Source organism: Prionailurus bengalensis, chromosome D3 (genome assembly GCF_016509475.1).
Source record: "Prionailurus bengalensis isolate Pbe53 chromosome D3, Fcat_Pben_1.1_paternal_pri, whole genome shotgun sequence".
Lineage (NCBI taxonomy): Eukaryota > Metazoa > Chordata > Mammalia > Carnivora > Felidae > Prionailurus > Prionailurus bengalensis.
Genome location: NC_057356.1, coordinates 35,117,302 through 35,131,841, shown reverse-complemented (window position 1 = coordinate 35,131,841; position 14,540 = coordinate 35,117,302). Strand labels below are relative to the sequence as shown.

At 34.2% G+C, this 14,540-nt stretch overlaps 1 protein-coding gene across 4 annotated transcripts in view; it reads left to right on the top strand.

Moving 5' to 3' along the window:
- Positions 1 to 14,540, top strand: part of ANKRD12 (ankyrin repeat domain 12) — a 129,545-nt gene that overhangs the window by 52,000 nt on the left and 63,005 nt on the right. For 2 of the 4 annotated variants that reach the window (XM_043558293.1, XM_043558295.1), the window contains exons 4-6: positions 2,639 to 2,707; positions 6,671 to 6,817; positions 11,417 to 11,617. In XM_043558293.1, the coding sequence (XP_043414228.1) occupies positions 2,639 to 2,707; positions 6,671 to 6,817; positions 11,417 to 11,617 (417 nt within the window). The remainder of the gene's footprint in view (positions 1 to 2,638; positions 2,708 to 6,670; positions 6,818 to 11,416; positions 11,618 to 14,540) is intronic. The other 2 variants (XM_043558296.1, XM_043558297.1) reach the window with 1 other exon arrangement.

The following is a 14,540-nucleotide window of genomic DNA, read 5'->3' as shown; positions in this document are numbered from 1 at the left end:
AATAACTAAAAACTGCTGTTATCTCAAATAGTTATTGTTTGTACCTAAGTGAACTTTATTCCTGCACTATCAGTCAAAAAATCATACTTCTTTGTTTTCCTAGTCTAATGGCATCCAAGGGAAAGCCACAATCCCTTGACATGAAAATACTAATAAACAGCTGTCTTGAGGGTACACATGAGAGGTCTCTTGTTGGCCTTCAAACTAAACATGCAGTTTTTTTGTTATGATTAATGTCACCATGAGCATCTTTGCATATTGTATTTTTATTATACCCTGAATTCTTTCTTACACATTCCCAGGAGTAGGGTTACAGGATTAAGGATTAAATATTTCTGTCATGTTTCTCTGAAATAATTATACCTAGTTACAAAGCCACCAGCAGTATATGAATGTTCTTTAACCTCAAATAACATTGGGGTACGTTTTTCTTTAGGTTTGATAGATCTAATGTCCTATAGAAGTAAATCAGTGGTACTTCATTATATTTAGTTTGTATGTTTAAATAAGTAGAAAGATACAGTGTCCTTCACTTTTTAAAAATCTTTGTTTTCATTTATTTACTAATTTTTTTCTTTTGGCATATGTAGATAATGCAGCATGAGAAAATCCAAAGAGACACAGTATGACCTGTTCCCAAAGTCCATGGTGGCAGTTGTGAAGCATGTTCAGATGTTTTAAACTAAATCTTCTCTGCCAGCCAGCCTTAGAAGTTCTATTTTCCTGATGCCGTTGAAGGATTTACCCTGTTTAATATGACTCAAGCAAATTTGGAGAGAGGAACTTTTTAAAAAAGAAAACAAAAAGAATATTTCTGGTAAAAACGTTAGAGTAGCTAATAAAATCAGTGCTTTGCCTAATAAGGATGATCACCTTTTGATGATTTTCATGGATATTATTTATTACAGATTTTCTTTTGTCCCTCCCCCATCTTTGAAACTTTTACTTTAAAAATTTTCAAACGTATAGTGCAAACCTTTTTAGTCATTCTTGATTTTTTTCTCTTATTCTCTTGCAACCCGAAACAGAATATTAACTAAAAAGATGGCTTTTAAAATACAACTATTGTTTGTCTTACCTTGCTACAGAGAACATATCAGGGAGGGATAATTACTCTGCTTGGCACTCAGTGTTTTACAGAAACCTCCTAGGTAACCCTAGTCTCAGTATAGCACAGAGGTGGGTGAGTCAAGGGACAAGATATGGAAGCTCTTAAAAATTCAGCTCCTGAATTAAATCCTTATAGAATACACATTCAGATGCACCAAATATAAACATACTTATTTGAGTAAAAGCCAAAGGGTGTGTGGAGTCAGGGTGGATTAATTTATTGCCAAAGGTAGATTTCAGTAAACTTTTGCCACTTCCTTATATTAATGAATATAATTGAAAATTTAGTTTATTCACTATGCTTTAATCTGTTGCAAAAATATGATCTGCTTTTAGTAATTCATTTAATTCAACTTGTTGGCACAACTTATCGGTTCCTGCTTTTTCTTTTCTTTGCAGTATATGGAGCCCATTTTTGCTTGTCTTTAAATGGAATGTCAGATATTCTTCATGGAATTTTTCTAGTTGCTAACTTTATATGTTCAGTTTAGAAATATAAGTCTTCATTAAAAACTTGTCATTGAATCCATTTACCCACTTGGTTTAGAATTGGTCTAAATGTTATTTTATCAGTTATTTTCCTTTCAGTTGAGTGAGCCTTCCTCAACACTAAACTTTTTGGCTTATCTTTAAAAGTTTCAAATACTATGTTTTACTTGTTCTCTAAATTGGTTTCTTTTTTTTTTTTTTTTTTTTTTTTTACCCCAACACTTGCTTCTTTATACCTAACTGAACTCATGAATAATAATAATGATTCTGGAAAGAAAAGTGTATGTCAATAAATTGAGTATATGAAGATCAAAATAATATTGTGAGTTAAAATGGCATGTTGTTTATAAGTAAAAATATCTGCTCTGGCCATATTGCCAAAAGTCAGTTGGTGATATTTTTACTTGTCATGAATTGCTAGGCCGAATTCCATATTCTTATCTTAGCTGATAAACTTTGTTTTGATTTTAGGCTGCTTTCTTTCTAAGACGTCTTATATAGTGGGCAGTGTAGTAATTCATACCGTTTGAAATGCGTATAATTTATAGAAAGGTCTGTGGTCTAGAATGATACTGCAGTCCAAAGTGTTCCATTGTTTTCTGAGTAGTTTGGCATTCATAGAACAAAAAGGATTATTGAGGTCCTTTATTCAAGTTTTCTAAAGACAAATTCTAAACAGAAAGACAGTGATAGAGGACTGCCTCTTTTATCATTATTCAGAGATTGGAAAAAATAAAGCTTCAAAGGAGATCTCTTTTAATAAATAGCATCAGTAGTATCTATTACTGCAAACTGCATGGTTGTCTTTCTCAGCTTTAAGAGTCCAATTGAAAAAACTGAAGTCTTGGCCAAATTGAAATCTTCAGCCAAACCTGTGTTTTAAATGTGCTTTTGGCTTTACCTTAAAAATAATCTTTTGGAAAAACAGTGATAGATCATTGACTAAACTAGTGGTCTTTTGAAAAATGTTGGTTTGTTGAATTCTGCATTTCCCTTCGTGTGCTTTTTTTCTTTTCTTCTGTCTCTTCTTATTCTGTAGATTCAGATCCAGGACATACAAGTGAAAATTGGGGGGAGAGACTTATATCTTCTTACAGGACATACTCAGGTAATTAGATTATCAGGGGCACCTGTTTAGCCAGTGGTTTCTGTCACATTTACAAGTAATTGTTGTACTATAAATAACTTCCTTTCAAACCAGTATATAAGTATCGTTGGTTGAATAAGTGAACTACATGAGTGACACTGAATTTTCCAGTTTTTGTTTGAGGTGTCTGGTGCATCATATCCAACATGTGCTATTAACATTTTAAGCAGGACTGCTATGTACCACTACTCAGTAGTTGCACAGCACAACATGGGGCTACCGTTCACATAGAAACCAGTATAAAATTCAGCCCCTTGGAGTTGTGCAGTGCAGCAATTCCTATGGGAAGATACTCAAGGTCCTTGGTCTCTTTTGCTCTATACTCTTTACAAGAGATACACCACATGTACTGGTTTTGATAGTGTCATCTTACTATTTAATCATGCATTGTTTTTTAAAAAAAATTTTTTTTTAGTTTTTGGTTGAACTGTCTTTAGCCTATTGACTTTGCTGCCCATGTTGAATTTAACAGTGGATTAAAACAACAGCTTTCCTGGAGAAATGCCATTACCATGAACTGTGTCGGAACTGCTTTATTTGGCTATGGCACCAGGTTAGGCTTCATAATTGCTCCAGATAGAAGAATAGAGGAGAATGTATAAGTGCTATCTTATGTGAAAACTAACTAGTTAAGTGTTTTGATTGTCCTTTTTTTTTTTTTAATGGGCTTATATTTTTATCTTTTAATTTTTTTATAATATAAAATATTGTTTAGTCCCTGGGTGTCCAAGTGTCCAGTTTTCAGCATATGACATTTAGCTAATAAAAGCTGAAATAAACCTCTGTTTCTGGTATATTTTATATTTTATAAATTTGTGAGAGAGGTGTAGAGCCAAATATTACTCTTAAAATTATCCTGAAAGGTAGTAACTGAGCTGATAAGGCAGTACCTGATTATCAAAATTTTGGGATAAAGAACATGTTTACAATCAGCATTAAATTTAAAAGGCCCACGCTCTGTGGAGTTGGGTATACATTTCTATAACAGGACTCCTCAGGGCCTGGGTATACCTGAAAGAGGTATATGGGATGAAACTATCCATGATCTGAGTAGTATTGCTGGAAATCAAAAGATAATAAGCACCTACATTTTAGAAATTCTTGTAGATGCTTTAGAACCAGAGAGCAATGGCAACATTTTTTTCTCAGACTTGAAGTGCATTCCAAATGTGATTGATTTAGTTACATTCATCTGAATTAATGGAGTTACAGCTCCATTGCTCCATTCCTTCCACAGTGATTGCTTTGTGGGGAAGTATCGTATTCTTTAGTTTTTGAGAGGCTGGTAGGTTTATGAGCCAGTTCCCCAAGAAAGAAATTTGTTTCTTCTTCTTAATATACCCTACACTTAATTGGGATGTGACTGTATTGAGCTTTTTGTTTATTCTGACAAGTCCTGAAAAGAAAGCATTCATTTTTGAGATTATAAGACTGAGACTTCTCTGTATTTCTAAAGATCTTCTGAACCTTGAAATAAAGAATGTTGGATTGTGGATAATCCATTTCTCTGTTTTTCTTTAGTCTTAAGTAAGTCACTTGGATTTTTCTTTAAAAATCTCTAGAGTGGTCGAGTGGAATTTCAGTTCTAGAGGAGACTGTGCTAAATGAGCACGTGTCAGTATTCCTCTTTGTAAATTTTAAAATTCTGACCCATTTTTTGGACAAATAGTTCAGTTGTCAAACTTGAGAAGTACCTAACTTTCTCAAATACACGTGATCATTTTTTACTTATGACTGGTCAGGAAATAAGTTCTTCACAGTATAGATCCCACATAGTCAAAAGTTTTGTTGAATGCTTTACACTTGAAAAAGCACACTTTGGGACATACTAATCTAACACAATTTTGAAGAATGGTATTAATCTAGCTATCTTACACCCAGCATCTGTTTACTTACCTTCTTTTCCTATCTTATGTAAAGCATGAACTCAGACAAATGACTAAGGTAAACTCAATTAAAGAAAAACAGAGTTCAGATTGGATGCTAGTATTTAATTTGAATTTTTGCTTAATGTATCGCTTGAGAACATATTCTTTTTAAAACATTGCATGAAATGTAATGAGAAGCAGAAAATTCATTGTTTTGCAAGTGAGAAAATATGAAAATTTCCCCAAAATTTAAGAAAATATTTTAAAGAAAGATTCTCTGTACATTTTCTTCATTTTGTTTCCTCCAATTACTAGATGTCACTTCTTTTTAAAAAAATTTTTTCTCCTTTTTATAAAATTTTTACAGCGTTAAATATTTTAATTTTAGAAAAGTACATTCGCTATATTTAAAGATTTGTTATTTAGGCAGAAAATCATTAAAACAATAATTATGGTTCCTCATTAAATATGAGAGAACAGAAGCATACAGAGTATTATTAGAAGAAAGTATATGTTTTGGAAAAAAAATGGGCTTCTCTTAAAAACCTGTAAGGGCTTTATAATAAATTTAGTAAGTTAGATGAGACACTGTGCTGAAACTGGATTTATACTAAAGTGGACCATTAATGATAATAAAATAAGAAACAAGAAAATAAACAATATTTAGAACTATTAATAAAGGCTGACTTAAGTAAATCTTGAAGTTTTTTGTTTTTGTTACGTAAAATTAAGTATCAACACGATGGACATTTTAGGAGCTATTGAATTTTGAGTGATTTCTGGGCAGCAGAGTTTAAATATTCTGATCTCTTAATTTTTCTAGGCCATTAGGATGCCAACCATTGTATCCTAATTAAATAAGTGGCTCGCTGCAAGAATTACTACTTTTAAGTTCTTATGCCTTAAATGATTATATATTTAACAGTATTTAAATAATATCAAATTATAACTAGTTTCTTGAACTTGCTAGATTAATAAATGCTTATCACCTGGAATAGTCTATCTGTTGGCCACATCTGCCTAGGAAAAAAAAATGCAATATTTACTACTAAACCTTCCCTTCTTCCACTTTTGCTGTGTTCTATGTTTATTTTTGAAATTTACTTATTTATCTTTGTTAGTCCACCTTTGCAGGGACCCTCAATCCCCGATCAGTAATTCTCAGATGATTTGTATAGGATTTCCCAAGAAATAAGATGTCTAGACACTTAATAAGCAGACGTTAACTCACACCTGAATTATCTCCCAGAGAAGTCCTAGAACAGCTATCTGTATCTCTCTGACTTACAGAATCCAGTTCCACCTGAAGTTCCTGGCACTTGATGGGGAATGCTGGCTGCATTGCCAAAGGATTTCCCAAGTAGCTCAACCTGAGAACTGGCTTTATGATGAATCAAATCTCTTTGAAAAAAATCCTTAGACATTTTGGATCTTTGCACAATCTCTGTTAACCACCCCCACATACCCACACACATGCAGAATCTTTAATTTGCTCATTTTTAACTTTGATCAGGATCATTCCATGTTCAGTTATCCTGTGTCTGGGATAAGGTGATCTGATGCTGTTTTTCAGTAATTACTTCGTGTGATGAGACTTGTCTTAAATACTTATCTCGTTAGATTATACAAATCATCAGTGGAATTAGGGAAGTAATTTGAAGGAACATTGCTAATAAGGACAGCAGTAATTAAGAAGAATAAAACTATAATGAATGAAGAGAAGCTTCAAAGATGTGATACTAAGGAATGTTTGAAGTGTTGTTGAGGAAGTTTAATTTTAAAAGAACAAATTGTTAAAATACAAATTATACTAGGAATAAATTTCCAAATAATTCTTAATTTTCAGAAAACAGAATTAATATATGTTTTTTCAAAGCATTCAGGAGGAAAATTGCTCATATAATACAATAAAAGTCTAGTGTTCTTTTGTTAGCCTATTACTAGTTTATGTTTCTCAAATACATGTATAGCATCTGTTTTTTAAAAGTTTTCTTATGTTTTGCTTTTCAGTACTTGCATTTGTTTCAGATTCTTACATATTTGTTAATAATTCCAGAGAAAGAAGGTCCAGAAAAGAAGAAAACAAAAAAGGAAGCTGGAAATAAGAAGTCCACGCCAGTTAGCATTCTTTTTGGTTATCCACTCTCTGAGCGGAAGCAGATGGCACTCCTTATGCAGATGACAGCAAGAGACAACAGTCCAGGTACATCATTGAGTACATGTGTATTCTTAGTTTGCCTCAGATTCCACCCTTGTCTTAACAATTACTTTAAATTTTTATTTTTCTTGTATTTAATAAAAATTTCTTACAAGTTTGGGGGCACCTGGGTGGCTCCGTTGGTTAAGCGTCTGACTCCAGCTTGGGTCATGATCTCCCGGTTTGGGAGTTTGAGCTCTGCGTCGGGCTCCATGCTGACAACTCAGAGCCTGAAGCCTGCTTCAGATTCTGTGTCTCCCTCTCTCTCCTCCCCTCCCCCTCGCACACGTGCACGTGCTTACTTTCAAAAATATTTTTAAAAATTTAAAAACTTGTTGTAAGTATAATTTTACGTTTATTTGGGTGATAATTGTTTATTGTCTGTATCCTCCACCAGATGAGAATCTATACAGGAACAGGGGATCTTTGCACTTAGTGGATATTCAGTAAATATTTGTCAGCCAAATTGGGTAATTTAGAAATGGTCATTCAAAAAAAAAAAAAAAAAAAAAGTCCATTGCTGCACTGTGTGCTTTCACCTTACTGAAGCATCTTTACTCTAGTTTCTGTAAAGCTGCTCCTAGGTTTATAGTTTACTTTTCAGTTGCTAGCACCCTGCCGATAAACTGGTAATCTTATCACATTAGTACTTTTATTTATTTAGTTATTTTTTTAATATGAAACTTATTGTCTTTTTTTTTTATACAATTCATTTTTATTGTGGTAAAAACACATAATATAAAACTTACTATTTTAACCATTTCTTTTCTTTCTTTTTTTTTTTATGAAATTTATTGACAAATTGGTTTCCATACAACACCCAGTGCTCATCCCAACAGGTGCCCTCCTCAGTACCCATCACCAGTACTTTTAGAAGCCATAATGTAATCCATGCTTTATTGTTTGAGATCTAAATTATTTTATTTTATTTTTTTTTTAATTTTTTTTTTCAACGTTTATTTATTTTTGGGACAGAGAGAGACAGAGCATGAACAGGGGAGGGGCAGAGAGAGAGGGAGACACAGAATGGGAAACAGGCTCCAGGCTCTGAGCCATCAGCCCAGAGCCTGACGCGGGGCTCGAACTCACGCACCGCGAGATCGTGACCTGGCTGAAGTCGGACGCTCAACCGACTGCACCACCCAGGCGCCCCGATCTAAATTATTTTAAAAGGGAAAATATTTGTGATATGCTATGTAAATTTATTTCGTATTTCATTTCACACTTCTGATTAATGTGTTGTACTACGTGTATGTGTGTGGGTGGGGAAGAGTTATTTCTATACTGTGCTCTCCAAAAATAATTAGGATGGGTCACCAGCAGAACCAGAACAAGGGAACTACCCAACTCACTAATTTTTTAAAAGCTATAAAAAGCTAGGTAAAATCCAGATAGCTGGGCACAGATGATAATTACTATTGACCATTGAATGCATTCTGGCAACCAACAACACAAAATTTTAAGTTGTATAGTTCTTATTAACTAATAAAGTAAATCAGTTTTGTCTAGAGAAAAAAATTTCTTTGGGCTCTGAATTCAAGCATCTTTATATAAGATTTTGGGTAACTTAACAGACACTGTTGAAATGCATTGAAAAGGATAGTTTTCTCTGGTGAAGCTTTCCCGTATTGGCTTTTTAAAAAAACTATGACAACATGGTAAAATTTTTAAGAGCTTCTATGTATTGTAGTTTCCATCAAATCATTGGTATATCTAATCTTTCACTAATGAACACATTAGGGCTTCCTGCTTTTTTAAGTAGAGCGTGTTGTTTTTGGTTATTCTCCTGCCTTCCACCCCCCCCCCCTAGTTTTTGCATGACTGTAGCCAAATTAAAGATCCTATGCATTGTTGGGGTGCCTGGGTGGCTCAGTCGGTTAAGCGTCCGACTTTGGCTCAGGTCATGATCTCACGGTCCGTGGGTTCGAGCCCCGCGTCGGACTCTGTGCTGACAGCTCAGAGCCTGGAGCCTGTTTCAGATTCTGTGTCTCCCTCTTTCTCTGACCCTCCCCCGTTCATGCTCTCTCTCTCTCTGTCTCAAAAATAAATGTTAAAAAAATTTTTTTTTTTAAGAAAAGATGCTATGCATTGTTAAAACTTCAAGTGTTTCTGTAAAATGTTGACCTTGTGTCAGATATAATAGTTAGATGAGAAGACTTATTTTTAAGAACTCATTTTGTTACACCATGAATTTCTATCCTTAGAGTAAATTAGGAGGCAAAAAGTTAATCTTGCCACGTCTCCAGTGTTCCTTCTAGAAGTTTTCTAGGTATAAACATACAGATACATGTTTCATTGTAGAGTTTTTGTTTTTTTTTAATTTTTTTTTTCAACGTTTATTTATTTTTGGGACAGAGAGAGACAGAGCATGAACGGGGGAGGGGCAGAGAGAGAGGGAGACACAGAATCGGAAACAGGCTCCAGGCTCTGAGCCATCAGTCCAGAGCCTGATGTGGGGCTCGAACTCCCGGACTGCGAGATCGTGACCTGGCTGAAGTCGGACGCTTAACCGACTGCGCCACCCAGGCGCCCCTGGTTTTTGTTTTTTTTAAAGCAAATTCTATCCCTGACGTGGGACTTGAATTCACAACCCCGAGATCAAGAGTCACATGCTCCACTGTCTGAGCCAGCCAGGCTCTCTATGTAATTTGTGTTTTAAAATTTAAATAAGATCATACTATAATGCAGTTGATTCTTTTCATATAAGGATTTTTAGTCAACTTTATTAATATATGTAGAACTAGAGTGGAAAACTTTCGAAATACGAAGCTGTTTGCCAGCATATTAGCATACGCGTAGTTTAGGATTCATTTTATCCATTATGTAATTAATTTCCCCTATTTCTGTTATGTTTACTCTGGTTGCCATTATGGATAGTACTATTTTTATTTTATGTATATGAATATTATTTTGAAATGGCTAACAAAATTTTATATGAATTAATTCCTTGCAAGTTGCTTGGATTAAAAAATAGGTCCTTTTGTTTTTAAGAAACTGAACAGCTAATTTTAATAAATAATTTGACTATAAAGATTATAGTAAAATTCCTTTATTCATTCAACAAGTATTGCATGAGTACCACCGTGTGCCAAGAAGTCTTCTAAACGGTTGAGATACAGTAACGAATAAGATAGACACTAAGACTGTGTCTGTGCTCTTATGGAGTGTACTTCCAGAAGTCCAGATAAGAAACTGTTACTGACACAATGCACTTTAAAATCCAAAATGTAGGGGCGCCTGGGTGGCGCAGTCGGTTAGGCGTCCGACTTCAGCTCAGGTCACGATCTTGCAGTCCATGAGTTCGAGCCCCGCGTCAGGCTCTGGGCTTATGGCTCAGAGTCTGGAGCCTGCTTCCGATTCTGTGTCTCCTTCTCTCTCTGCCCCTCCACCCTTCATGCTCTGTGTCTCTCTGTCTCAAAAATAAATAAACATTAAAAAAAATTTTTTTAAATAAAAAATAAAATAAAATCCAAAATGTAAATTTTAAGCTTTTTTTCTTATTGGGGACAGAATGATGTTACTTGAGTGCCCTAATCATGTCAGTTTGCAAGAAAATTCCTATATGATGCTAGAAAATTATTTTCCATAGACTTTCCTCTCAGAACATTTGTTTCTTTTAAATAGTTGTAAATTTTCAGAATTAATTATTAGCACTGTACATATGTCTGGAATCCTTAACTGATTAAGAAACCTTTTGTTTTGTTTTTGTCCCAGTAGTTCTAAAATGGGGACAAGAGGGAGAACTTTGGGTATTATCTTGTTTAACATTCTTATTTTTGGTATAGAGACTGGAACAAAAATCAAAAGGGGACTCAAAGCAATTTTTTTTCTGATTAGCCCACTTTTTAAAGGCCTTTCCAGACGTCCTTATTTCTTGTAAATCTTAAGCTTCATTTTAATGCTAAAATCATCCATGACCTCAATTTGAACTTAATATCCGAATAGAACTCTAACACTTTGCCTGAGTTCCAAAGTGTGAACTCTAGCCTTCAATGTCATTTCATCTAGGTGTTAGAATAAGAGTAACATGCCATAAAAAATACATATTTTTTTTTCAAAAAAATTTTTTAATGTTTGTTTATTTTTGAGAGAGCGAGAGCACGAGCAGAGGAAGGCAGAGAGAGGGGGAGACACAGAATCCTAAGCAGGATCCAGGCTCTGAGCTGTCAGCACAGAGCCTGACATGGAGCTTGAACTCACAAACTGTGAGATCATGACCTGAGCCAATTTCGGATGCCCAACCAACTGAGCCACCCTGGTGCCCCGAGAAATACATATTTTTTGCAGTTTATCAAATTATTCATTTAGCAAACACTTTTACAGTACATACTGGATACTTAGTTACCAATTTAAGGCAATTTAATGAATTGATAAAACATTTTTTCTGTATTTGTTCATGCAATATTTGATAACCCTAAAGGAAGATCTACTCAGTGTATTTTGGGTTAAATTATTAATATATCATCCAAGTCAAGTTTTGGATTGTTAGGGTGATTGTTAGGGTGAGAAGATACTCCCCCATTCCAGGAAATTGCACATTACAAATCTTTCCATGAACATTCAAAATATTCAGTCTAGAACTTTCGTTAACTTTTTTTCTTACAGATTCCACACCAAATCATCCATCACAAACGACACCAGCCCAGAAGAAAACTCCCAGTTCCTCATCTCGACAAAAAGACAAAGTTAATAAAAGAAATGAACGTGGTGAAACTCCTTTACACATGGCAGCTATTCGAGGAGATGTGAAACAAGTCAAAGAATTAATAAGTTTAGGGGCAAATGTGAATGTGAAAGATTTTGCAGGTAAGACTAGTAATTAAAAACTAATTCTCAGGACTTAAAATTGATCATTGAAACAGATTCTGATTACATTTTAATCTGTATTGTGTCTTCCTCTTGCTAATACAAAAGAGTTCTAAAAGTGTAGTATATTACAAAATTCTTTTGGAGTATGGACATAAACCCTGATCCTCTGCTATAATTCCATGTCAAGAACTACTCAAATTTTTAAATATTAAATGAGTATTTTAGTTGATATATTACCACAAAATTCTTTATCTAATTTAGGTTCTATTGTAGATAAATTAGATTTACATAATGTTTTCCAAGTGTTAATTCTTTCATAAGTCTTTCAAGAATGTTTATTAACTTGAACATGAGAACTTTAAGAGAGCACTGGTGGTGTTTCCATTTTAATTACTCAAATACCATACCAGTACATTCTTACTGTAAAGAATTCAAACAGTAAAAGCATGCAGGGAACAATACAGAGATTCCCATACTTCACATACTACAATACACATTCTTTCTTTGCCACAAAACTATTGTTAACAATTTGAAGGTTATCCTTTCTGTACATTTTTATTACCATCTGCATAAAATGAGCATTTATAGGCTTTTAAAAAAATTAAATCATCCCATCTATATCTATTGGTCTGTAGTTCTACAAACTGCCTTTTTTACTTAATGTGTTACAGATATTTCTGCCAGTACAGATAGGTGGTTCTATTTTATTCAACAGTTGCATTAATATTGCATAGTGTAGATTCCATGGACAATAGTTTAGTGAACACTCCTATAGAAATGACTTGGTGTATAGTTATACAAGGATTTCAGAATTTCAGAATGGAAACTGTTAAAGGGGCTACATATGCAAATGGCCATCCAAAAAAAAAATTTCTCAATTTATACTACCATCAAGAATACATAGAAGAGCCCTTTTCCTCTTCACAAAAGTTAGATATTATCAATTTAATTATTAACAATCTGACAAATGGAAAAAATTGCCAGATCTAGCTTTTTGCCCATTTGTCTAATGGTTTGGCAGTATTACTAATATGTAAGAGCCTCTTGTCTTTAGTATAGGTTTTAATTCTCTGTCAAATATGTAAAAGTTTTCACTGTGGCTGTGTTTGAATTTTTACTTCAGTGTTGTTTATTGTATTTAAAGTTTTAATTTTTTATGTAATCGTATCAGTTAATCTTTTTATTTATGGGTTCTTTCTGTTTTTTGTTTGTTGTAATAAGGGCTTCTCTGCTCCTACATACCCCTCTGTTTTCTCATTCCCATATTTTGTTTTTGTTCTGTTTTTAAATGTAGCCCTATTAGAATACACGTGGAATTTATTTCTCTGGTGTGAGTGGGGAAGAGGGCAATGTACAGGGTCTCCTTTAAAGAATGAGACACACAATGCACTTTGATCTAACAATTCCACTTCTAAAGACTTAACTTAAATATTTAGATATGGATATGCGTGAAAATTTAGTTGTAAGAATATTTGTTACAGCATTGTTTTTAATATTTTAAAAAACAGGAGGCACCAGGGTGGCTCAGTCAGGTAAGTGTCTGACTTTGGTTCAGGTCATAATCTCACGGTTGGTGAGTTCAAGCCCCGTGTCGGACTCTGTACTGACAGCTCAGAGCCTGGAGCCAGCTTCATATTCTGTGTCTTCTTTGCCCCTCCCCTGCTTGTGTGCGTGCGCGCGCGCGCGCGCTCTCTCTCTCTCTCTCTCTCACTCAAAAATAAACATTAAAAAGAAAAAAAAAATAAGAATAATCTAAATGCCCAGGAATAAGAGCTTATTTAAATAAATTACAGTGTACCAACTAGTCCTATACTATGTTGTATAAAAGTGTAATGACATGGGAGATTATTTTCACTTCAGTAAATAGAAGAGGGTTAAACAACCTTCCCAGCTTTACTTTAAAATTATATACCTGAGAGAGGTGCCTGGGTGGCCCAGTCAGTTGAGTGTCCAACTCTTGATTTTGGCTCAGCTCATGATCCCAGGATCCTGGGGTCGAGCCCCACATTAGGCTGGACGCTAAGCATGGAACCTACTTAAGATTCTCTGTGCCTCTTCCTGCTCACGCTCTTTCTCTCTAAAATAAAAAATAAATTAAAAAAAAAGAGAGGCACCTGGGTAGCTCAGTTGAGTGCCTGACTCTTGATTTCAGCTCAGGTCATGGGTCTCATGATTCATGGGATTGAGCCCCAAGTCAGCTGTGTGCTAGCACAGAGCCTGCTTAGGATTCTCTTTCTCCCTCTCTCTGTGCCCCTCCCCACTTGTGCTGCCCGCTCTCTCTCTCAAAATGAACTTTAAAAATTAAGTAATAGTAAAAGTAGAAAGAAAAAAATTACAGATCTAAGAGAGGAAGAGGTTAGAATTAGGCTAGATTATTCAAATTTTTATATCTGAGTGTTGGAATTATGGGTGATGCTTATTTTCTGTGTTGTATTTTTTGTTTTCTAATTTCTTTCGTTAACACAACTTTTTTTTTTCTATCACCAAAGTTATTGTAATGATAAATTTATTTTAGTTAAAGTAGGTATTAAGTCTTAGAAAAATGAAAACTCTTAAAACATAGAGGCTTTTGTTTGCTGAAATCCCCTAACAGGCTTATTAATTTTTTCCTTTTTCTATTCTTTTTCCATAGTTCAGATGATTATTATACATTACAGCAAGTTTATATTTATTGAATAAGCTTAAAAATTTAATATTTTGGTAAAATATTTAGCCCCAGTGGAAATAATATTAACATAAATAAATCTTCTGTAAAATTGGTGGTATTCTTAGGTGTTTATTTCCAGTAGCTTATTAATCATTCCTTTTTCCTTCAGTACTGTGTGTATTAGAATCCATATATCTCACTCATGCAGCTATGTATATAAAACATATTTTTTTAATTAGTGTAAATTAACCATATGTTAAATTAATATGCTAA